Here is a 26,997-nt window from a genome sequence, read left to right on the forward strand (position 1 = left end):
TTTGGAGAAAGGCCGTTACAGGTTCCAGGAACCCCCCCCCCCCACCACTAACTGGGGTCGCTCGAGTCGGTCAGATGTACATTTCTGTCAGCATCTTCCATTGGCTCAGCACACTAAGCCTGGCATTCCGCACTTGTCCATTTCCCTCGTCTCACCGTTACTTTAGTAGCCACGATCATCTGGACAGAGTATATCAGCAGTTAGATTACACGTATAGTTGGGTATACGTATTCAAGTATAGTTATCACTCGAGGGGATGGAAATATTTCATTTCTATATCGTTCTATATTATTTCTATTTCCATATCGTCTCACATTTACTTTAGTAGCCACGATCATCTGGACAGAGTATATCAGCAGTTAGATTACACGTATAGTTGGGTATACGTATTCAAGTATAGTTATCACTCGAGGGGATGGAAATATTTCATTTGTATATCGTTCTATATTATTTCTATTTCCATATCGTCTCACATTTACTTTAGTAGCCACGATCATCTGGACAGAGTATATCAGCAGTTAGATTACACGTATAGTTGGGTATACGTATTCAAGTATAGTTATCACTCGAGGGGATGGAAATATTTCATTTCTATATCGTTCTATATTATTTCTATTTCCATATCGTCTCACATTTACTTTAGTAGCCACGATCATCTGGACAGAGTATATCAGCAGTTAGATTACACGTATAGTTGGGTATACGTATTCAAGTATAGTTATCACTCGAGGGGATGGAAATATTTCATTTGTATATCGTTCTATATTATTTCTATTTCCATATCGTCTCACATTTACTTTAGTAGCCACGATCATCTGGACAGAGTATATCAGCAGTTAGATTACACGTATAGTTGGGTATACGTATTCAAGTATAGTTATCACTCGAGGGGATGGAAATATTTCATTTCTATATCGTTCTATATTATTTCTATTTCCATATCGTCTCACATTTACTTTAGTAGCCACGATCATCTGGACAGAGTATATCAGCAGTTAGATTACACGTATAGTTGGGTATACGTATTCAAGTATAGTTATCACTCGAGGGGATGGAAATATTTCATTTGTATATCGTTCTATATTATTTCTATTTCCATATCGTCTCACATTTACTTTAGTAGCCACGATCATCTGGACAGAGTATATCAGCAGTTAGATTACACGTATAGTTGGGTATACGTATTCAAGTATAGTTATCACTCGAGGGGATGGAAATATTTCATTTCTACGATATCGTTCTATATTATTTATATTTCCATATTGTCTGTCCGCACTGTATCTCAAGCACGAACTGACCTATGAACAGGAAACTTTGCATAAAACTTCATTTACGTATGGTCAACACAGTTCTATTATGGTGTTTGTCACTTAATGAGATTTGGCTTAGCGTTAGCGAACATTTTTACATTGGAATAAATACATTACATTCAAACCAATTAAAATCATATGTTAAAAAAACCTATAACTCAGGATGATATTTCAAAAATGATTTGAGTTATAAATTTAGAATTGTCAATATTTTGCTCTTGAAAGAATTTTCCTCTTCTGCATGTCTGTCTGTCTGAACGCCTTTTTTCTGCTGAACATTTCAAGGACGAATTGAGATATGGACGTGAAAATTTCCATGTAACTTCATTTCTACATAGGCAACGTCGTGTTTGATAATGGGCATGTCCCTCTAAAGGGTTTGTCAGAGCGTTAACATTCCCTCACTAACTCGAGAACGATATAGCATGAAACTAAACTAGTTGGTGGTACATGTCTGTCCATGGCAGTTAGCTAAGCGTTATTGAAGCCTATTACTCCGTAGGCTGGAACTATTTCTCTCTGTCTGCCTGGGACTGTAAACATATGTCATGTCTGATTGTATGTCTGTCCACAGGAAATATCGAGAGAGACATTTGCTACCTTCTTTATTACGGTTTTCATACATAATGTACAATATATTCCCGTGGTGTTTCCTGATTATTATCATGAAGGATTAATGACGGTGAAGAGGCAATTGTATTAGTTTCAAAGCTGTGTCTTCTGAGACAGCCCCAATGTCTTCTTCTTCTACGAATTCCTCTAAGAGCTTGAACACCAATAACATATATGTCGTTTCTATTTTTAAAGACAACTTCTGGTATATTCTCACACTAGTTTTACACTTACTGCACTTCACCAGTGTGAGTGTTTTTGTCCCACAGACACAATGACGCATGCAGTTTGAAGGATCCACTTTTTGTTCTTGCAACGCATTTGCAATAGCAGTAGCCTCCTGTAGTTGATTCTACCATTATAACTTTATCGGACTCAAACAGTTCGGCGAGCCTACCTGGACACGGTATTTAGCGCGCAACACGTGCTATTGTTCAACAATTAGGCGCTCTTCACCGCGCTATTGTGAGGCTCTCTTTGTTTATTTACTCTCTGACTCGACCTCTCTCCGCCCAGAGGTCACGCGACGCCACGGTGCGCCGCCGCCGCGCCGCTCCACCGCCGGTCCTTGTCGCTCACAACCACACAATGCGGTCCTAATTGCCGTTAGCATTTATGCAGATATCAGGAATCAAGTATTTCCTGCTTTTTGTTGCATGTACTATTGTATCCGTGGAGGTCTTCTGAACATCGGGGTTTTAACCCATCTAGCTGCATTTCCTATATTCTCTAGTGGCGTTCTAGTTTTGACCTCCGCGTTAAATAAAAAAAAAAATAAAACTGCAATATCTAGGAATATGTATTATATTGTGTATTTTATACTCAAAATACGTTTAATATTATGCATTAAAAAATATCAATTGATTATTTAAGCATAAAACCGTTCTCCATAATCACAGATTATTAACTGTGCAATGACAATAGTGAAAGCAGGAACTATTTAATAATGATGAAGAAATTGAAAATAATTGTTTAATGAAAAATCGTATTTGTTTCTAAAATAGAAGGTTTATTGTATTCTCTTGGCCCGCGTGAAAGTAATAAAGCGAATTGCAAAAATGTTTAAAAATATATAAAAACAAGTTGGTTAAGGACAACAAGATTTCGGACATTTGTCATCGTGATATGTTACTAAAGGTACCACCTCACCCACCTGACGAGATGATAGATTCCAATCCTCGAAACATTGTGTTGAACCTTTTGTAATGTATAATAATGGCAAATGTCCGGAATCGTGTTATACTTTCAAATCTTCAGCCGTCAATAACAAACTATAAACAAAGAAGTTGGTTAAAGTACTTTTAATTTTCTGAAGAAACATGTACCGTTAGTTAGTTCCATTTTATATAATGCAACATTTCACAACCTAATTAGCCAGTACAACTTAATATTATTTTTTATCCAACGTTCCGGAACTAAATTATCGACGGACTAACTACCTAATTGGCACGCGTATGAATATTTTTATTGTAACCCTTCGTAGCAGCCCAACTACGTGACCCATTTCTCCTCGCGCGATATGTCCGTAAGTAAATTTTATATTTTCGTATTATTAAATTAGCCCTTTGATGCCAAACATATAAAAATGAATGTAACGTAAAGTAAAGTTGTAAATAGTAAAGTAACTTACCCTTGAAGATCTTTTATTTGCTTGATTGAAATGGATACAAGTTGTGGCGTCGTCCTTCTGACAAGCACGTTGTCGTGGTAAGTTTTTTGTCTCATTAAATGGCTAATACCGTCGCGAATTTGTTTTAGGCGAGCTCACGTATTATTTGAGTAGATGGCTACCACTTGCATAACTTCTACTCCTCTTCTAGTAATTACCGACTAGAAATAACCCTTCTTAGACTACAGCTTCAATGTCTCGTGCCAAGACGCCGACGCCCGGGTTGTGAGTCTACATATTGCGAAGGGAAGTAAAATCTTAAAGTTTTATAAAGTAAAATATCGTAGGCATAATTCCATAGAACATTGGATATTTTAGGCCCACCTATCAGATATACATTTTTAGTTCTTGTACTCTAATAGGCAGCAACGTGGCAAGGCATACATTTAATTTACCAACTAAAAGTGGTGCTTGTAAGTTTCATTAATTAAATTGAACTTATAAGTAAACTTTGCAATTCGAGTATTTATTACTACTACCTCAGAAGTCACCACCCCCATGTGTTATCGTCATTCGGTACAAACACATTTACTAGTTTGATTGAAAAAAAAAGAGAATAAAATAGTGAAGATTGATTTTTAAATGTAGATAAAACAATACAATCCTTTCGCTTTGCAGAAGAAATACACCTTCTTTCAAGTCCCACTTTTTCATAAGCTTACATACTATTAATTTTCTTAGTCACAAACTATAACTTTAGTAGTTAGAATTACAAAATTGATCCAAAATACGGATTACCTCTTTACCACTTATCGAGAAGACACCACGAACTGGAACCGCATTTTCTACGTACTGGACTACCAAGATTGTTCAAAAGCTGATTACCTAAGAATGTGCAAATAACGTTTAGAAAAGATATAGAATCTCTGACTTTTAAAGACACCTGAGTACGTGAAAGTTCTTGTATTGATTTTGAGCGCTACAAGCAATAATTTCACTTGCGGTTCTTTAGTTATTTTTATATGATGATTTTAATTTTTAATTTTTTAAAAGATTATAAAAAATGACGTAATATTAAACTAGCATATGAATCAAGTTTAACTAATCAGTCACAAAAGTGTCAGTGACAGTTATGTTTAGACGGATCTTGTCATATAATTTCAATGGTTATCTAAACAGCTGATTCCAAGATTATGTGCAGTGAAATATCAGTCAGGTTCATCAAACATCCGTATAATAAAATTAATAGTATAATACAAATTCCCTTTAAAGAACCATACATAAACGTGGTTTTAAGAATTATGTAACGAAACTACAAGGAAAGTATAACATATATGGTATTTTTAAATCAGTAAAAAAGGTAGTTGGGATTTTAAAAAGTAACTCGTAACCTAAAGCTCATTCTTGCTGGTTGTGAAAAATATTCAATTATAATATTTCAAAACTAGAAGAAATTTCATTCCGATTTCATGTACAATCGCTCCATTATAGGCAATAATAACAGAGCTGTGACAATTTGAAATTGGTCACCACAACAGTTTTTGAGCGTAGCTAGTGAACGACGCAACCAATAAAAAACTTAGTCACATTGATTTGTTGGATTTGTTATTATGCACAATTTTGTCCATTTCATCTTTGCTGTATGTCTTATAGTTTCCAAAATCCTTTCAGTGAGCATAACATTTTTGAATACATAGTATGCGTAAGTCTACATGTAAGACATACGAAGTATACTTTTGTCAAAAATCAACTAACATGGGTTTGGTTTTTATAATAATCTTTGAATTTATAGTGAAAGTTAGATATTAACAACTTTTTTTTATATCTGAATTACAGTACCGACCAAGTACTGCATACCCAATATTTGCTAAAACGTGCAGTTAAAGGTAATACTTTTACTAAAACTTTTAATTTTCTTTATCTGGATATTTCTTATTTTGTGCTCAACAGCGGTTGCAGAACAAGGTTGATATTGAAGTATTGTTAGTGTTAAGGTTACTCTATGCTTTCAAGACTATAAATACAAACAAACTAGAAATAGTGAATAAATAAATATTAAACATATTGTTGTGCTGTCATAAAACAATGTTTACACAAAAACAATTCATTACATTTAACAGGCTCTTTTAATTAAAATTTTGCAACTTTAGAGACCAGTGGGGCGTAGACCCGGATAGATTTTAGGAGGCGAATAGGAATAGGCCTATACAGGACAGGGGAGCCTAAAAAGTAACTTTTGTGTATAACCAATCCAATGCCTTTTATGTAATTAAGTAAATATACACAGAAAGATACCATTAGATTTTGATATAATAGTACAGCTTGGGCATCGCCTACATAGGAATCTACGTAATGATGCCGAACCGAGTTCTACCTGACCAATTCAAGGTGTGTTCCATTGACAGTTACAAACATACTCTGGACTTAACTAAACCAGTTTTATGGTCTGTCCTAGTCGTGGAATCACCTGATATTGTCGGTATGGATAGCAAGCCTAGGAGTAGAACTGTTTCTCATTCTTCAATCCGCGGTCTTGTATGAGAGTAAGAAAGGTTAGATAGCAAAACTCAAGTTACTGTTTCAAATCGGCTCCTATTTCCATTCTAGAATCCTATCGATATGTACTTGGTAGGTGGTTTATACTAAGGACAAACTATAATATAGGCCTGAGTCGTGATACTGTGACGTCACAAGACCTGTCACACTCTCCACTTTATTCAATGGGCATAAGCGAACGCTCGGCCTTATAACTGTTAATATTTTGTAGTTCTTTTGCAATTTAAGATAATTAAATGCCATACTTGCTAGAGAACATTTTGCCCTTTTAATAATAGTTTGTTTATTAAAATAGGTTATATTTTCTTTTGGCGTTAGATTGTAAACTGAAATAAATATTCTGTAAACCTTTATACAACGGAGAGGTTTGTAGCAGACGGCAGATGTTTCGTGCGCTTATAATTGAGTCGCCAAATGCCAAAACAAGCTAAATCCACTCTGCAAGTTTTTTAGATAAATGCCAAAAACTGATTGCTTTTCTCATATCCATTACATTTTTATGATTTTTGTTTAAAAAAAAAGGTTAAAAAATTAGTTATATTGTTTTAAAAATTGCTAAAAAATGGTACAAAAGTTATAATTACTGCAGCCGATTAAATATATGGCATAGCTTGTTTTGGAACAGTAACTATGATTTAGCTGCTTTTGGAAACTTACTCTCCGCCATTTGCTTTTTAACTTTGGTTCCAAAACCAGTTAAATTGCGTTTACCATTCCAAAATAAGTTAAAAACAGAACCTTATATTATTAAATCCTTTTTTCTCAAAACATTGTAGCCTATATTGTTAGGTAAAGTTAGGTTAGGATTAATGAACACAATCGTATTCATTTTCAATACAAAACCATGAATTTATTTATCTACAGAGTTTATAAAATAAATGTGTCGTTTATTAAAAATATTTTCACTCAATCATAGGCTCATCCTCTTCATTTATTTCAAAATCATCATCATCATCTTCTTCGCCTTGATTGGTGGTAGGTAGCTGGAATAAGTCCTTGAAAAACTTCAACTTTGGCTCCCGTTGCCAGTCATTTCCATAGTGGAGATTTAGCAAGCATTTCACATCATTGATTTTTACTTGTTTCACTGGGTGTCCTTCTTGTATCACTCTCAAAACTGCATTGTCAAAATTTTTCCCCCTTTTCATTACTGACTTACTCTCGCCGATTTCAAATACATAGTTTGCTTCTCCTTGTACCAGGATGGAGTTTGGATTACTTTTACTTCTTGAAAAGATAAATTTCTTGGCCTTTTGAAATTGAAAATGCCATTGTCTTGGTTTTTTTAGAACAGCATCGGTTAGAGTTTTCCAATCACTCACAGGGCAATCCGTCCCAAGTTTCACAACAGTACAGTGCTTTTCAATTATTTCAGTGTACTCATTGGGATTGTTGATTACACTCAGATCTTGAAATTTCCTTTCAAGTACTCCAAACACTCTATCAGGGGGAATGAAAGAATGGCCGACTACCGGAAAGAGTAGTACAACTTTAGTAACATGTTTAGGTGCATCTTTCAGGAGCCAATGAGCAATCATACCGACAACAGTTGTGTTCTTGTTTTGGCCACCACAGCCGTCAGAGAAAAGTTTGACTGTGGTGACATTTTCCATGTTAGCGCTTGTTAACCTGTGGTAAACAGCAGATGCAATTTGACTGGACCCTTTTGCATACTGGTTTTCAGTCCAGAGGTAAGAAAAGGTGTTTTCTGAATTCAAGAGGACTTTAGAATGTCCCTCACAAATCACAAAATTATATAGATATAGCTGGCGCTTATAGTATGCGGCTTGGTCCGGTATTTTAGGAAGGACAAGATTTTTCTGACAATCATAGCTCAGAATAAGCTCTTTATCATTATTTTCTTGCAAAAGTTTGTAGAATTTGTCTGCACGGACTTTGTGGGCTTTTAGGTTTAGCTTTAGTGTTTCACGCTTGCCTGCATCTTTTTCTGTGGCTAGTTCACACTCAAGCCTTGTGCAGGTTGAACACTTATCAGTGTACGGAGCGTCAAAACCAATGTTAAAGTTCTCAGAAAAAACCAGCCTGAAAAAGTCATACTCACACTTTAATTCTTCAGTTGGATGCTGCTCAATATACATTTTCCACATTTTTGTAATGTTAAGCTCACTTGGAAGGTATTGCCTATGCTTGTTTTTCGCTCTGCAATAGTGTTTTTGTACTGGAATAAATGTTTTAATAAAAGATTTGATGCTGTCTTTCTTTATATTATATTTATCAACTTGGCGTGCTCCTCCACGAGTCTCCAAAGCTACGACGCCTGTTTCCAGGTACTTTTTGCAAATCAATTGCACTCGGTTTTTACTCTCTTGCAAAATTGTAAGTAGTGCTGCCCGACATACTTTAACATTCTCAGTTTTGTTGTTCCTCATTTTAGGTAAGAAAAAGTCAGTACTTACATTTCTTTTTGATTTGATACCTTCTGGAAGACGAGTCCTTTTTGCTGAGGAAACAATGACGTGCTGAAGAATAAAATTCTTCTTTGATTAAAGGTCAGCGTCTTTATAGTATTGCTGATGTATCTTTCTAACATCCTGCAGGGAAAGTTCTGCGCAGCGGTACTTACTTTTGGCCGAATGTTTACAACTAGGCATCTGTGGAAATCCCTTCGGGCGGTGTCTAAAACAAAATAGGGATTATTAGTTCTCCTATACCTTTAAAAAAATACTAACCTGTAATAAAAACAAATTATAGATCGCAAACGTTGTCAAAAACTGTTGTAGTTAAGTTAGGGCCTAAGCTGAATTACTTTAGGCTGGTTGAGATTAAGTAGTTTAGTTGCGGTTATAGGTTAGTTTAGTTGAGGTTAGGTTAGCTTAGTTGAGGTTAGGTTATTTTAGTTCAAATGAGTGTTAAGATTAGGCTAGTTTAGTTTTCTTTACCAAATGTTGTTAACTTACCTAGCAACTTTTGCAACAGTTTTCTTCCATGCTCTTTCGTTTTTCTTCCTTTTCTTTGCCAAAGGGCCAGGCATCTCTTCTACCAACTCTACTTGTTCCACATTTTGTGGAGTTTCCACTGTTATGTCCATTATATTGACATTTTCTTGTTGAACAATTACAACTTCAGCATTTATAATATCAATACCAACGCCTTCACTACCTTCTAAAATACCTCCTGTATGTTCAGCCTCCATGTTTATGACACACAACAAATCAGGAGCTTTTAAAATAATGTTAAATAATTGAGTGCTATTGCTTCTTATAACACTATTTTAGCCTTTGAAATTTAAAATTAGCCAACAAAATAAACAATTAATTCAGAAGGAAAATGATCAGCAGTTCCCTATAGGAAAAGTCTTTTGGGATTTAACTTATTTTGACACAGAAACATGAAACATTGTAAGTTATTGTAGTTTGATATAGCTGGTTTTGGAACATTGTCATCTGTGCAGATATGACTGTTTTTGGAACCGAATGGCTATAGGATATAACTGATTTTGGAACAACCTTCACTTTTAAATATTAATTTTAAACAGTTTTTAACTGGTTTTGTAACATTTTGAAGTGACAAATCTGTAGCCTAGGTAATACAGAACTCAATGTCATCAATATCTCAACTTTTTTTAAATTTTGGATTTAGCCTGTTTTGGCATTTGGCGACTCAATTAATATATAGCTGTGATAAATTTGTATATACGGCCAAGCATACTGTGGGCAGGATGCTGGCTTGTATTATAGTGTGGCCTTGGAAATCCAAGGGATTTTTGAGACATTGCACTAAACATAAGAATGTGTTTACTTACTCTAAAATTAGTAAACATTGTCCTGCATGTGGCCTACAGTGTTTGGTATTTCATCTATTTGTCTGTGTTAGATTTTTACTTGATAGTTAATTACGAATTCATAACACATAAACGTTTTTGGTTTCAGAGTTGTTAGCCTGTATACTTATTTGTCTGAATAAGACTGACAGAGCTGAACACAAAGGAAATAGTTTAATTGGTTTTAAAATAGCAGCTAAATAGACAAAATGGTGCCAGTATTCAAATAATTATCTTTACATCAAATTACAAAAAAAACCAAGTCAGAAACTTACAAGACACATAAAAGTAAACCATAATATGCTTAAAAACTGTAATATCTTGTTTATTTAAATAGGCATTCTAAGAGACCAAAATCTTAACAACGATTGTTAAAAAGTGTGTTATGTTATAAAGTTTATCTAGTTTCCCGTTTGTTTAAAACTCTTCATTCACATAAGATCAAAATAAGTATAAGGAAACTTGAAATACTGACCAAAAATATGTAGGACGTCTTTTATGTTAGAGAAAATGAAATACTTTTAGTATCCCATATACATTTAGTATAATGATTTAAGAATACATTTATTATTAATCGATCATGATCAATTGTTGCCTATTTATTTTTCATCAAAATGTTGAAAATGGTATAAAAACATTTTTTTATGAAGATATTAAGGGACTTTGATTTCATTAAATCGAATCTCATATATTTTTTAAAACATGTCATATTGTATAAAATTTTTCATCACTAGTGTACTATACCCGGCTTTAGTGATTATCTAAAAATATGTTTTATAATGTTATTATTAATTTGGTTTCCAAAATGAAGATATTTATGAAAATAAATGTAATTGTTGTTTATTTGATTATTTATTTATTCGTAGATAAAAACGAAAAATGCAGAAATGAACGAAATGTTTGGTTATATTTAAATCCTTATTTTAGCCTCAGTAATTAAAGAAGCACTGCGATAGTTTGGTTATCTTAATCTCATTTACTCTTTATTGCTTACGGCAAATCTAAATTGAATCTAGTTATTAAAGCAACAAATTATTTAGATGATATTTATAAATATGCAACACAAAAATACCTCATACCTATTGGAACGTATGTATTCCTTGTTTTAAAATTGAAATGAAAATTTAAATTGCGCATTTCAAATACGAGTAGATTGCATAGGTAAATAACGTAACAGTTATATTTTTACTGAAGAGTATGGATTTTAAACAAGAAATACACAATAAAATGGGAATCTGCTTTTTGTTATTCATTTCCCTAACTAAGCCGTAACATGTAACAATCCCAGTTTCACTCAGCCAAGGGGGTGGGTAGATTGCTCAAAAATCATAAGCTGCTTTACGTCCAATGGACCTTAAGTATCCATATAAACAACATATTACAGGGCGCCACCTTGTTTTGTCATAGTTTAAATCCAGGCCTGAACAAGGAAAAGGCCTAAGGAATAAGTAATGGTAGCCAAAATCAGCTGAGGTCCAGTCTGCCAGAGAGTCCTTAAATTGGTTTTCTTGGTTTAAACACACACACAAAAAAATAATAATACTAGAAAGACAAAAATCCTAAATTGTTAAAGAATTCTTTAAGTTGACTTTGACTGTAATAGTTATAAACTAAGTTTACAAGTTCTCAAACTAATTCTCCCAATTTAATTTAAACTGAAAAAAAGGCAAGGTCGGTCTACATAGACATACAGGTTTTTAATTAATCAAGTCAAAGATTGTCTACTACCATTTATTCCAAGGGTGAATTCACAAGTACTGTACTCCAAAAGCATGAAATAGGCCCTATTAAATGCCTGCAACCATTAATGGTGGACCAAAGATTTGATTCCAATTTATACCAGTGTCACCATTATTAATCCAAGAAAATATGTTTAACATGAGATAAATCAAGTTATAATATGAGATAAAACTCAATACTAAATACAATAGCTTAATATTTGTACAAATACCTTGGGTGGCCACCATATACTGAAATAAACAAGTTAACTATATAGATTATTATAACTAACATAATATACAAATCTTACACACTATACACATAAATAAATACACAATAAACAGTTAATAATATGTAGTATAAGGGATATCCCAGTAACAATTGTAGACAGTTCCAATATTGAAGTCCATTCACTGCTACAATAGGCCCACAGGTTCTCACAGTTGTAAGGGGTCAGGCTCACAAAAAGTCCCAAAAATATTATTAATTTACATCCACAGGTGGGAGGTAAGATTTGAAAGCCCCACCATTCAATGTGTAAACTGGAACTAACAATCATAAGTTCCCCATACTATTTCAGATTATTTGGCATTGGCCGGCAAAGTGAAAATAATGAATAGTCCTTCAGAATAAAAGTATTTCCACTTATCGGTACGATGAGCCCCGCCAATAGTCTATGAGTAGGCCTAGGTAGATAGTGGGTAAGGGCAGGCAACCAGGCAGCTGCGCTAAAGGCCAGTAGGTAGGCCAGTGGGTAGTGGGTCGCACAAGCCGGAATCAGCTCCCAAAATATCCCTTAGCTTAATAAAATCCTATAAGAGCAAGGAGGGAGCACAGGCATGAGAAGTTTTCTGTTCCAATCTTTCTGAAACTACTACTGTAGACGGCAGTGATGCAGAGTCATCCAAGAGCAGGAATAATCAAGACAAGAGTAGTTGAATTGTAGTTTGGCCAACTGGTGCTGCAGCAATGTTTACTAACCCAGCTGATAAGAACTAACACAGGTTGATCAGGCCTGTGACCTACTTGCAGACAATTAACTACCTTGATAACTTGATTTTGTCCATCAGCGAACAATAATTGCATTCTTGAGGTTGAATATTATTATTTTGAAAATAATCACTACAACACCCCCCGTCTTCAACAGAAAATTTCCCAAATTTTCTTCAGGACTAGTCCAGGTATGGCTTCAAGTCCGCAGTGTGCCAGTTCCCGATATCCTTTCCTTCTGTTGTCTGAAGAGTGTAGGTTCCGGAAGATAACTTCTTTTTAATTATAAAAGGGCCAACAAATTTTGGAAATAATTTGGCTGACTTGAAGGATGCTGCATCAGATAGGGCGAAGTTCCTTTTCCAGACTCGCTGTCCCTCCTGAAACTGTTGTTCTCTCCTCCGCAGATTGTATTTCTCTGTGTTCTTTTCAAAAGCTTTCCTCATCCGGCTCTTAACTTCTATGAAAACTTCCCTTAGACGTCTAAGTCTTTGTTGGTGAAGATCAACATCAGCACATCGAGGCAAATCCTCTTCATGAAGATTTCCTGATCCCTCTCCAGCTAAGGCAATCTCACGACCAAACATGAGGAAGACTGGTGAGAATCCTGTGGCTTCATTCACCCCAGTTCTTAAAGCACATCCAATCTGACTTATCTTGGCATCCCAATGTCGATGGTTTTCCTTTACATAAGACCTCAACATATTCCCAATAGTGCGGTTAATCCTTTCTGTAGGGTTGGCTTGAGGGTGATGTCTAGGTGTAAATATTGTCTTAGCTTTGTATTCCTGCATTAAGTTACGGATAGGCGGGCCTATGAACTCAGATCCATTATCAAAAATTACAAAATCTGGAACGCCATAAATCAGGAATACATCTTCTTCAAGATGTTTAGCGACAGATTTTGCTGTCGCAGCTCTCAAAGGAAACAATAAAGTGTACTTACTAAAGTTATCTACTACTACCATGAGGTATTTATTCCCCTTAGAGGATCTAACCAAAGGTCCTATCAGGTCCACACAACATCTGCCATGGACGGTCTACAATTCGCTGTTGGCCCATCAAACCAGCAGGTTTAGCTGAGCTTGATTTCACTTGTTGGCAAACTTTGCACCGAGACACATAGCTGGAAGTGTCCTTGCGCATCTTCGGCCAGTAATAGTGTTGTTGTAGTCTTTGATACGTTTTGAATACACCCATGTGACCAGCGGTAGGGGCATCATGATTTTCTTCAAAGGCTTCTAGGCGCTTTTCCTTGGGGATCACCAATTTCCAGTCCTCGCTATCATCACCAATTGAAACGGATGATGGAACATGTTTCAACAGCTTGTTACCCTCCACCTTCCACGAGGAAAATTGATCTGGATTCATTTTGATTGACTCGATCATCTTCAAATACCATTTATCCTTGATTTCTCCTGGCACCAAAGTAATAGAGTACACAGTTCCCAGAGGTTCCGAAGTCTTGATTGGGTTTCTCGATAAAATGTCCGGTACAACATGTTCCTTCCCCTTTCGGTGTATAAGAGTGAAATTAAAAGGCTGCAGACGCAAGGACCAGCGGGCTAGTCGACCTTGTGGATCCTTCAAATTGTGTAACCATAAAAGGCTATGATGATCCGTAACCACAACAAAGTGTGTTCCTTCCACATAGGGTCGAAATTTCTCAATTGCCCAAATTACGGCCAAACATTCTCTTTCTGTAGCAGAGAATTTCTGTTCTGTTTTGCCTAAGGTCCTACTTGCATAAGCAATGACATTTTCACCATCTTCTGAGGATTGTGATAGTACTGCACCTATCCCTACTCCCGAAGCATCACAGGATATAGTGAACTGCTTCCCAAAATCCGGACATGACAAGATCGGTGACTGCACTAAACTTCCTCGTATATCATCGAATGCCGCTTGTGCTTCAGTAGTCCATTTGAACGCTTTATTCTTCCTGAGCATTGATGTCAAAGGGAAAAGACGTGATGCAAAGTTAGGGATAAATCTTCTGTACCAACTTGCAGTACCACAAAACTGTCTTACTTCTTTAGTGTTGGTGGGGACAGGTATGTTCAAGATGGCACTGACTTTGTCTGGGTCAACTCTTAGTCCTTTTGCATCCACCACGTAGCCTAGATAACGAAGCTCTGATTTGCAAAATTTACATTTTTCTCCATTAAGGGTGAGGTTCGCAGCAGCAAGGCGTTTAAGTATCTCCTCTAGTATTTGTAGATGTTTTCCAAATGTTTGTGTGACAATGATGACATCGTCCAGGTAAACGAATACATAAGGTTCGAGGTCCATTCCCAAAACATTGTCCACTAGGCGCTGCCAAGTAGCTGGTGCATTATGTAGTCCAAATGGTAGGACATTAAAATGGAATAAGCCTCTTCCCTGTATAGTGAATGCTGTTTTGTCTTTGCTAGATTCTTCCAACGGTATTTGCCAGTAAGCACTTTTTATGTCCAAAGCAGAAAGAAAACGGGCATCTCTTAAACGGTCAAGAATTGATGTTACATGTGGCAAAGGGTAGGCATCTCTTCTAGTAACTAAATTTATTTTGCGAAAATCTACACAAAAGCGTTGTCCTCCATCTGGCTTGTCTATCAGAATAATAGGTGAGGACCAGGCGCTCTTGGATGGTTCTACTATGCCTTGCTCTAACATCTTATCGAGTTCCTCATATACTACCGTCAGTCTGGCTGGGGACATAGGATAATACCTTTGTTTTATCGGAGAAGCGTCGCCTGTATCTATCCTATGTTTCACCAAATGAGTTCTTCCTAACTTCTGTGGCTGCTTACTAAGATAAGTCTGGAGTAGTTTATCTAAGGCTTCCTTTTGAGAGCGAGATAAATGGGTCTCATCTAAAAGGCCAATAGAAGAAAGAGAACAAGTCTGCTTAAGGCTATCTGCAAATTCCCAAGTCTTCCGGTAAGCGTCAACAACCATGTGCATGATGTTCCAAAAGTCTATTCCCAATATTATCCCTTGAACTAAGGAAGGAACGACTAAAACTGGTAAGTATTTAGTTTTATAAGCCAGAGTGAGGGGTAGGATTACCTTCCCGATGACCTGGTGTTTCTTATGATCGGCTGTCATGATATATTGATCGGAGAGACGACCCAATTTGACTGGAAACTTATCAAAAAGCCACATGAGCTCACCACCCATAATTGTGTGTGAAGCACCAGAATCCAAAAGTGCTCTATGAGAAGTTCCAAATATTCTGACGGTAAGGTAAGGTCGAGGATCATTCTCCTGATAATCAAGAAGATAATCCAAAGCGCCGTGTACCGAGGCCGGGTTGGATGTATCTTCCTGATTTCCAAACAAAATAGGAGATTTTTTAAGGAGCGCTCCAGAGTCACCTAGGGAGAGCTCCGGCTTAGCAAGTTTTTTGGCTGGCACGTGCTACAAGACGGTTTCTTGGTACCAGATTTCCCACATCCAAAACAAAAAGTAGTCTTCTCCTTCGGACAGTTCCGGTGAGTATGATTCCCTTCTCCACAATTCCAGCATCTTAGTTGACGAGGCAATGGACGGGTTGATGATGAAGAAGCTCCTTGACTACTGCTCAAGTAGGCTACATTCCCCGGATGCTTACGGCGATGCGATGAGCAAGCCAAGTCTGGTTCCAGGACACCCATTGGTCGAGGTGGGGGTTGGAGTGTTGATGCTCGCAGTCTTCCAACTTCTGCTCTTCGTCCAAGACGTCTAAGTTCATCAAGAGAGGTAATGTTGAACATGCTAAGTTTATCTTGCAAGAAGGTGTTCACATTCTTTAAGATGCGTTGAAGTCTACAATCGTCGGATACTGGTGTTGAAAGTCGGCCAAACAAGCCATCCATCGCTGCCAAATAAAGATCCAAACTCTCCATATCCCCTTGAGTTCGATTTAGAATCTCCAAGTGTAGGCGGTCATCATAGTCGGCACTCTGGAAAACTATTTTTAACTCTTTTTTGAGCTGTTCCCAAGAAAATATTCTTCTACAAGCTGATCTATACCAGATGAGTGCTGTTCCACTCAAAAGGTCCACTGCACTCTCATAAAGGTCGTGGTGGGACACTCCTCTAGCCCTACTTAATTCTTCTGCTCTTTCAAGAAATGCAGCTACACTCTGACCACCATCTCCATCATATTTAAGGCCCCACGTTGGGCGCCAATGTAACAATCCCAGTTTCACTCAGCCAAGGGGGTGGGTAGATTGCTCAAAAATCATAAGCTGCTTTACGTCCAATGGACCTTAAGTATCCATATAAACAACATATTACAGGGCGCCACCTTGTTTTGTCATAGTTTAAATCCAGGCCTGAACAAGGAAAAGGCCTAAGGAATAAGTAATGGTAGCCAAAATCAGCTGAGGTCCAGTCTGCCAGAGAGTCCTTAAATTGGTTTTCTTGGTTTAAACACACACACAAAAAAATAATAATACTAGAAAGACAAAAATCCTAAATTGTTAAAGAATTCTTTAAGTTGACTTTGACTGTAATAGTTATAAACTAAGTTTACAAGTTCTCAAACTAATTCTCCCAATTTAATTTAAACTGAAAAAAAGGCAAGGTCGGTCTACATAGACATACAGGTTTTTAATTAATCAAGTCAAAGATTGTCTACTACCATTTATTCCAAGGGTGAATTCACAAGTACTGTACTCCAAAAGCATGAAATAGGCCCTATTAAATGCCTGCAACCATTAATGGTGGACCAAAGATTTGATTCCAATTTATACCAGTGTCACCATTATTAATCCAAGAAAATATGTTTAACATGAGATAAATCAAGTTATAATATGAGATAAAACTCAATACTAAATACAATAGCTTAATATTTGTACAAATACCTTGGGTGGCCACCATATACTGAAATAAACAAGTTAACTATATAGATTATTATAACTAACATAATATACAAATCTTACACACTATACACATAAATAAATACACAATAAACAGTTAATAATATGTAGTATAAGGGATATCCCAGTAACAATTGTAGACAGTTCCAATATTGAAGTCCATTCACTGCTACAATAGGCCCACAGGTTCTCACAGTTGTAAGGGGTCAGGCTCACAAAAAGTCCCAAAAATATTATTAATTTACATCCACAGGTGGGAGGTAAGATTTGAAAGCCCCACCATTCAATGTGTAAACTGGAACTAACAATCATAAGTTCCCCATACTATTTCAGATTATTTGGCATTGGCCGGCAAAGTGAAAATAATGAATAGTCCTTCAGAATAAAAGTATTTCCACTTATCGGTACGATGAGCCCCGCCAATAGTCTATGAGTAGGCCTAGGTAGATAGTGGGTAAGGGCAGGCAACCAGGCAGCTGCGCTAAAGGCCAGTAGGTAGGCCAGTGGGTAGTGGGTCGCACAAGCCGGAATCAGCTCCCAAAATATCCCTTAGCTTAATAAAATCCTATAAGAGCAAGGAGGGAGCACAGGCATGAGAAGTTTTCTGTTCCAATCTTCTGAAACTACTACTGTAGACGGCAGTGATGCAGAGTCATCCAAGAGCAGGAATAATCAAGACAAGAGTAGTTGAATTGTAGTTTGGCCAACTGGTGCTGCAGCAATGTTTACTAACCCAGCTGATAAGAACTAACACAGGTTGATCAGGCCTGTGACCTACTTGCAGACAATTAACTACCTTGATAACTTGATTTTGTCCATCAGCGAACAATAATTGCATTCTTGAGGTTGAATATTATTATTTTGAAAATAATCACTACAAACATCCGAAGTTTGTATATCTGTTTTTAGTGCACTGTAAGCAGAACACAGGAGTTCTTTTAAGCTGCAATTTTAAAGATAAATTTACTTTAACAGTGTAGATAACGTAAGTCAATTACGTAAGTAACCGACAGTAACATAATACTTGTGTTTCACAAATAAACACACTTCATTCAGCAAGATAAGCTTGATGCATTCTGAAGTATTCATATACAGAGGTTTACTGTTGCTGAAGAGATTCATAGCTCCAAGAATGGCTGCGATTTACTGTAATATGTGAGTCTTCTTTTATAATTGTTTTATTATTAATTACATGTCGTATAAATTTGTTTATTGTAACCACTCTTCTGATTAAAATAATCTTTGCTTATCGTCGATAATGATGATACTCACACAACAAAACAAATCATCTTTTGATAATTTTCAATGTAATTACCTATTGTTTTCTAAGGCGATAACTGTCGTAATTTCTAACTTACTAAATCCAAACTTGGTGTGGGCATAGTTCATAAGTATGTCTTAATAAGTAACCAACTAACAGCGTTCATTTAAAATATTTTTTTACGATCAAACATCCACACATAAGTAAAATATTACATCCGCTTTTACAATGTATAGCAATATATTAAATGTCACAAAATCTTTGTTATTGAATATGTTGTAATAGTTCTCAAAATTTCATTATCGCATTCGCTGAATGTTTTCATTGCTACAGTTATATAAGATGGCTGTAAATAAGAATTTAAATATTTTTGAGTCATTTAAAGTAATTTTCTTCATCTTTATCGTTGATAACAATTTCAGTCAGTTTTAGATTAGCTACATCTTAAAATGTTCTAAGATAAGATTTCGTTCTGTTACATACAAAAATAGTACCTGCACATATCTTGGATAAGTGTATTGCCTATTCATAAAAAGTTCAAGATGGCGTCCGCAGGCGTGTAAAGTTTTTATCGGGGAAACAAAATAAAGTGCGAATAGAAACAACAAATATTTTAGAAATATTTAGTAATAATATTATTTGTTTTTCAAATGTAATGTGTAAAATATTTCAAGATAATAACAGGGCCTGAAATCTGCATTTCTGCTAAATAAACTGGATGAGATACTTTTTAATTACATTAATTTTATAGAGATATGTTTCACAGTAGTATTTGTATTTTTGCTTGATTTTAAACAAAAAAACTTTATTTTTTAGGACTTTCTTTATTCCTGCGTTGATTCAACTTTAGTTTCCTGTTTAGCTTAATAATCTTTACATTCCACTGGTTACATCGTTGTTACGCCATTGGTATTTTTAGACGTTACATATAGCAAATAGAAAATTAATGCTGCCACTGACGTTTTCATAATATTTTAATAATACTGAAGAAACATTCTTAGTTATTTTTTATTTTACGATTCTCATACCATAAAGCATGGAGTTACAGTAATTTTAAATTAATTTAATGTTATTATCGTATTTCATTGCATAAGACAATATATTTATGGCAGTTAAAAAATAAAGTATCTAACAGGAAGGAATGATCCAAATATCCAACAAAACTCCACGAGTCACCCTCGGTCAATCACGTAGGCAGTCAGCGCAGCGTGGCAGTCGAGGCACGCAGGCAGCCAGGGCGGGTGTAAACAGACCGGGAGTGGAGTTGCAATGATAAGGGAGTTGCGGAAGGTTGTTACCATGACGACGGAGGAAGCGCGGTCGATGTGTGTGCGCCTGCGCTCTGGTGTCGGCCGCCCGCGCTAGTCGAGGCAGACTAGGTGCTATCAGTCGTCGTATCCGTCCTGTTGTCAGTTAGTTGTTATCGTCATGAATGTGTGTGAGTGAGGATGTCGCGCTCCAAGACAGCTGGTGCTCACTCGGGGATCCCCGTACCTGTCGTCAAAAGTTACAGAATGTGCCGCAAGTAAGTAATTCATTCAGTGGATCGTTTGTTGGGGGAAGTGAGGTTATGTTAACTACCCTTTGCCGCCGGCCGGCAACGTAGCTTCCCTACTGCGGATCTTTACCTGCATCATTGATCAGTATAAACACACCTTTTGATGTTTAGTTGTGCTTTGTTGGTACGATTTCTCAAATTTAACTTTAAACTGTGAACGATATCTTATTGAATTCTCAAGGTCAGCGTAGTCAGATTCATAACAACGTGTAATAGGTTTATTCATTAGCGGGATGGAATGGTGAACATTCCCATCAAGTTTGTTTCGAAATGGCCCGACTTGACGTGGGATTTGGATATTCTAACAATTTAAGTTCGCCACTTAACTATAATTTTAAACGATTTAAGTAGTTTTGGTTATAATATAGACTGAGAAAAATACTGCTGCTCAACTAAATGTTACACTGTTGTAAGTTGTGACGAGGTACGGTGTAGACTTTGAAAAGGTGACGTCTAAATTACTCGTAATCGAAATGATCGATTGAGTGAACTGGTTAGGGAATAATGTATACTATAGTAAGGTGAACCGAATTTGTTTAGACAATATTATCAGAACTCGTGAAATAACAAACACATTAAAAAATATCTGGAACTAATACAAGAAAATATATACTCAATGTGCAAGGTTGTTATAGAGTGCGTATGTTTTGTTTTGAGGTTATGTTTTCTTCGTGCACGTTGTATAGGCATGACAACATTGAATACTTCAGATCAGGATTTTTTTATTTCAACGTTTAAGAAACGTAAAATATTTACTATTTGTATACTACCTGATTAATTTTAAAACGAAAATAATTACTAATAATTACAAACTTAACAAAAGATCAATAAAAAATGAAGGTTTGGTTATGATATAATTTCAGGAGACCAAAGCTCATGAATGAGTATAATAGTACAGTGACTTATAATAGAGTTTTAAGTTTCATAGCAATGTTTCACCGGGAACTAAGTAAAATGTTCAGCACATGCGCGGGTTTCTAACACGGTAGGCCTATTTGCATGGAGCAAAGCTGAGCCATTGCTGCCATATCCATTATAATTAATAATAGTTATGTTGGTGTAATTTTGTTCAATGAAATATTTAGATCAAATGAGATATATAGTTTCATCTTGTTAAAATAAGAATGAATTACTGGAAAGAAATCGACGAATCGTGTATAAATTCCCTTATGCAGTTTTTTTAACATTTTTGGAAAATACTACTGTAATTTTAAATACCGATACCTGTTATTTTTACTTAAAATGTAATTTAAATGGTTAATAATCCTACATACGTGATAATATAATGTATGTTTTACACGCTCATCAAAATTATCTCTAGTTTTAATTGCAGTGTTATTTTGTCGAAAATTTCTATATAGGAAAAAAAGTAGACACACTAGCTTTTTAAAACTGTACAAATTAACGTTTTAAGTACCGTTGAGTTACCTGTTACTTATTTAATGATTGATGTTGAGTGTTCGTACTTGTTCTAAAGATATTTTTATAAAGATATAAAAATACTCCTTAAGGCTCATTCAAAAAATATTCAAAAAAGATTTTTACCAAATCTTATAAGCATTCCAGAACACATTTTGTTTTCTAGGTTGACACATAAAAGAGTTGTGACTTTTTTAGAGATTAAATAGCCGCTATATTGAAACGAAATGACGTACTAAGCTGGTCTACGAATATAGCCCATACATTTATTCATTATTCATTAAAAAGATTAATCATTTTACAAAGTTCTACTTGTTTGGGAGTTTTGGTACAGTTTTTATCGCCACTAGCCGTTTTATATAGCATATCTCTCCATATTCTTTAGCCATTTACAGAAATCACAGTGTGAAGTATGTTGTCCCTAGATCATCGCAACAATTCTAGATTGTGCTACATAATGTTATTGAAAGCGACTTTAATAAATGTGAGAACATGGGGCTGTCGTAGTGGTAAGAAAATATAGGCTTGGAGGTACCACGCCCTTAACTGCAATTCTAGCTATTTCCTTTACTTAAAAAACTCCTTAATTTTATAGTTTGATTTATATTATAATATAAGAGCTAAGCGTATAGACGTCCAACTTGATTTTGTTCCTCAAGGATAACGCTAAACCCTGACAATGTTACAGTACCCTTTTTTATATTTTAAAATTTGGGAGATTTTTTAAGAACAGATTTTTATCCAACTATTTCATAATGTTTCGCATATTATTGACGGTTGTTTATAACTAAGTTAAAAATAATAATTTGAATGCTCAGGAACGTAGGAACATTGTATGTAACCTACTCGTATAATTTACAGAAGTAATTTATTTGTATGCTTATTTTGCAGAACTTGGCAAGTTAAAATAAATGAAAATAGTATTTTTTAACAATATTCTTATGCAGAAAACTCAATGTCGTTTCAGTAACTACAGCCGGCCTTTTCGCACTTAGTAGGAAAAATTGAATTTTAAAACTCTGAGCGAAATTTAATGTTCAGTGGAAATCTAGGCTTGCGCAACAACCTCAACTTACATGAATTAGTAATATGATTTAATCTATTTTTATTATTTCAACCTAATATTGTGAAGTTTGTTTAATCTTTTGCACACTTGTTCGGGTAAATATTTTAAAATTATGTTGAACTGATAGATGCATATCTAATTCAACTCCTCGAAGTTAGTTCGATTTGTAGAAGGGTTATTCACTATCCGGAATAAAACATCAGAAACATCAACGCTAATCAATGCATATGCGTACTTTTATACTTAACGTATAATAATTAAACTTTGTAGAAAATAATCCTTTATGTAAGTTCCTGAAAGATGGTATTTGATAATGTGGTATGAAAGGTTCCATAAATAGTATAGAACGAAATATTTTAATGGCTGTTTGACAGAGTGAGTTATTAATACATCCAACATATAACATCACAGTTACATAGCAATGAAATGTAATTTATTACTCTGAGTAAGGAGTTACCCTTGAGTTCCGCTTGTTATAGTTGACAAGATAGCTCTGTCTTTAATACTCCGTATGTAAATTAAGCTTAGAGAAATTTTAATAATGTAAAGTCAATAATGACAACAACAAAGATAAGGTTAAACGTTTTACTGCAAAAATGTATGTTATCGGTATCAAATTTAAAGGTACAGTAAAATTTGGTATATTTCATATAAACAATATGTTAATTTACATAATTGGTTCAAAATTGTCAACATTATTGTATTTTATTGTTTGTACGAGAATGGACGCCAAGCTATGTAATCGAGTTCACAAATTGAATTACCTACAATTAACTGTAATTGGTTTAAAGGAATGTTTAAACTGTATTATAATTGGCGTTTAGACAGAATACAATGCATGTATGAAATAATGCAGAAAACCGGCTCAACTATGTTACCAGTGTACCCGTATATCTACTGGGAATCCCCTTCAGTGACAGAGGACAACGTCTGTTGCAATATATTGACCTGACCACAATGCAGGGCCGTATGTAGCTTCAGATTTTGCGGGGGACTAAACTCTTCAGGTAATCCCTGAGTGGGGAGGGGGGAGTACAATGAAGGGCTCCTTTGAAATTTTAAAACTGAATTTTTAGATTTATTGGGTTAGAATTCCTACCGTATTTAAAACATAACCGCACATTATTTAGAAATTATATTAATATAGAAGTGGTAACAATAATGCTTTAATTTTCTTCTTTGCAAATTCCTCTTCGACTTTATAATTTGGTAATAGCCCTAGTCTGTTATTAAGGACCCAACAGCTCATTCTTAAAAGTGTCAATATATGTCTGTCTGTCCGTCTTTGCGTCTGTGCGTTGAAAATTATGTCTTATAGATTTCAAAATTGATACATAATTTCCTCTCGCTCCAAGGAAGAACTGAATGACTTCAGGGTCAAAAGATCAAAGGGCAGCAAATTTGCTAGTTGCTCCGTAAAGGAATACGAGAATGGAAAAAATGAACATTTTAAGCTATCGATAATTAATTTGCACTTATCCTGGAAACAATTATACTCAGTTCTGTAAAGATGTTCTTTGCATTCTGACGTGCCATTCGATATTCCATTATCGGTATGTTATCATTCGATTTTTTAATAATTAATATCCTTTGGGTTCATTCTAAACATAACAAATTAAAATGTATTCTTAATATTACGTATGAATAGTGATTTCGTGTTAGAATATGATAATGTCCGTCTTTTTAAAGTAAGGCAACTTTGGTTTTTATACTTGAAAAGTACAACATACTGCAAAGTTATGGATAAAGTAGTGGATTAGGCACTTCAAAGTTAGTCGGACACGTTTGATCTGAGGGAAATTTCAAATATCACAGCCAGACTGGGCTTTTCTTGTAATCTTGAGTTGAGGTTTTGTTTGATTCCTTCACCTTAGGATCTATCTGCAATGAGACACGCAATTCAAGAGGACATATTCGGATATCCAAAAGTAAAGATTCGGATCTGTCAGGCTGCCACTTACTTGATACAGTGTTACCAACTAAACGCTCTGCCGGTAGCGTCGGCACAGGAATTCCAGTGCCTCAGTGTTTGTCGACACTAAATAATGACAACGCGGCACCGTGAGCCCGGCCTGCTCTGTAAGTAGGTGACAGTCTGTGTATCGCTCACTATAATAGTTCAGGAGCTGGGAGCCAATTTGTATGGCATATGAGTATAACAAAAATAGATTGTTTAAATATATTCTTAAGGAAATTTTAGTTTAAACTACTGAAGAAAGTCGTCATTTTCAGCTAAATGGTTTCTTCCTATGATAGGGTTAGTTTTAAATGCGTCAGAACAATGTGATCTCGGGAAACTGTTAGATCATTTAAATCCATTATAACTTTCTCTTTTCGTCCTCCACTAAAATAGCGTAACTGGCGATCGATTTTTTCGTATAGAAAATCCCTTTTCGATTTCATAAAACATAGGTTGTTTGCTCACAATATTTAAATAGGTTCTTTAGACTATCAGGAGGTAAGAGGAAGGCTTGTATTAAGTAGTATGTCCGTTGTGGAAGTGGCCAAAAATAGAATACCGCTTATGAGGCTGGTATATGCGACCACTCATGAGGCTGGTACTTCTGCCTGCCTGTACTACTATAAAGGCGGCCCATAACAGTGTCTTCTCGTCATATGGTACCAGTTATCCTGGGATTTGGTACTGTCCTGCTAACTGCAGTTATGTATATGTATAATCAATACGCATTTACTCTGCGGCGGGCTCCGACGGTTTTCATTGCTCATTTAGTAAAGTAGGACGCTAACTATATTGGCTCCCCAAGCGGCGACATGGGTCGTATTATAGGACTCGGATCGGCCTTGTACTTTACACACATTAAAGTTTTGAAACACGCAGGAGTTTCCATGTTTCCAAGAAACCGCTCCTAATGAGTTAACGTAATGCTTCTATCATAATTACCACTAATGTGATAGCAATTAACGCCGCGACAAGATCGAGATTCTGGATTTAAAACAACAACTTGTTTTGTTGCTCTTACAATCACGTGTGAAATTTCTAGAAGTTCTAAATTTTATTACCTATAGATACGTTCTAACTAATAATAACCATCCGGCCTATAACAGTTTTAAACTATTTTAATTTTTCTTACTATTTAAAATTAACAACAATAATAATAGATTGTACAACTAAGCATAGTAAACATAACCAAAATAATTATCTAACACAGTCAAAACTGTTCAAGCGGCATACAAAATTAGCATGAACTCGACTTCTTCCTCATGTCTGCAAGACCCATTATTATCTTATGTTATTATAATTTTCGTCAATTTTAAGTATAGGAAATTATCAGATATAGATTTTATAAAGAAATAATAGCTTTAACTCGTATCGAATTGATCTTTATGCAGACATCTACAGTTTTTGTCATACATTTTTGGAGAATGAAATAAGGTTTCAATAAGATTAGGGAAACTTGCAACCTATAAAAAATATAGTCTATCTTCTTTTAAATGTAAATTAATTTTCAAAATTCTAATTGAGTGAGTGTTAGCGAAGCCCGTCAGTGGCTGAAAAATTTCATCCCTGTCTGTCTGTCTACCCGCACGATATCTTGAGAACGAACTACAGACGAAGTTTTGCACGAAGCTTGTTTATTAAAGGCTACATCGAGTTTAGTGAAGGTGCATGTCATTCCGTGGATTTGACTAAGCGTTAGGGAATATTTTTATAACGATTTTATGGGTAATCATGGTGTAAATACTTTGTACATGGATGAGGTTTGATGACGGCGCATGTCCCTCTGTTGGATTTGGCTGAGCAATAAGAAAGTCTCAGGTAATATATCAAGATTCGAGAATGAACTGATATTTTGTTTTTTGAACTACTGCTAAGGGTTCTGGTAAAATTCTTCTGACTGTCTATCTGCTTCTATGTATCTTTTCTGCTGAAATTCTCGAGGACGAGTCGAGCTATGGATTTAAAATGTATATAACTTCATCTCTTCATTGGTAGCGTCATGTTTGTTGATAGGACATGTTCCTGTACTATATATATGGCTGGGGCGTAGAATAAATATTCGCTGGATACTTCGAGAATGATTTTGTCCGTGAACTTTAAATTTGTCGTAAACATAATTTCTTCATAGACAAAAATAAGTTTCATGTAGGTACATGGCTATCCATAGGGTTTGGCAGAGCGTCATTTCATTCCCAAGATTGTCAAAATGTGTCTTCTGTGTGATAGTCTGTCGGGCTGCAGGACATCTGTAGAATAAAATTAGACATAAACTTGAAAAGTTACATTCTTCAGCCCATGTTACGTACAAT

The 26,997-nt window shown here is 35.5% G+C and overlaps 3 protein-coding genes across 4 annotated transcripts in view; 1 reads left to right on the plus strand and 2 right to left on the minus strand.

The window, feature by feature from the left end:
- Nucleotides 1-8,365: 8,365 nt before the first annotated feature.
- On the minus strand, nt 8,366-9,589 carry LOC124364742. The gene is made up of 2 exons (XM_046820448.1): nt 9,006-9,589; nt 8,366-8,724 (listed from the first exon to the last, which is right to left on the minus strand). The coding sequence occupies exons 1-2, from the start codon at nt 9,239-9,241 to the stop codon at nt 8,592-8,594; spliced, it is 369 nt and encodes a 122-aa protein (XP_046676404.1). The 5' UTR covers nt 9,242-9,589; the 3' UTR covers nt 8,366-8,591.
- Nucleotides 9,590-12,759: 3,170 nt separating this feature from the next.
- On the minus strand, nt 12,760-13,545 carry LOC124366050. Its single transcript, XM_046822299.1, has one exon. The coding sequence runs from the start codon at nt 13,543-13,545 to the stop codon at nt 12,760-12,762; it is 786 nt and encodes a 261-aa protein (XP_046678255.1).
- A 4,956-nt stretch (nt 13,546-18,501) lies between these two features.
- LOC124364748 (protein PRY1-like) overlaps nt 18,502-26,997 on the plus strand; it is a 189,820-nt gene continuing 181,324 nt past the window's right edge. The window contains exon 1 of one of the 2 annotated variants that reach the window (XM_046820462.1): nt 18,502-18,579. In XM_046820462.1, the coding sequence (XP_046676418.1) occupies nt 18,557-18,579 (23 nt within the window). In that variant the 5' untranslated portion in view covers nt 18,502-18,556. Of the gene's footprint in view, nt 18,580-20,051; nt 20,211-26,997 lie in introns of those variants that run through there. The other variant, XM_046820470.1, reaches the window with a different exon arrangement.

Source organism: Homalodisca vitripennis, chromosome 1 (genome assembly GCF_021130785.1).
Source record: "Homalodisca vitripennis isolate AUS2020 chromosome 1, UT_GWSS_2.1, whole genome shotgun sequence".
Lineage (NCBI taxonomy): Eukaryota > Metazoa > Arthropoda > Insecta > Hemiptera > Cicadellidae > Homalodisca > Homalodisca vitripennis.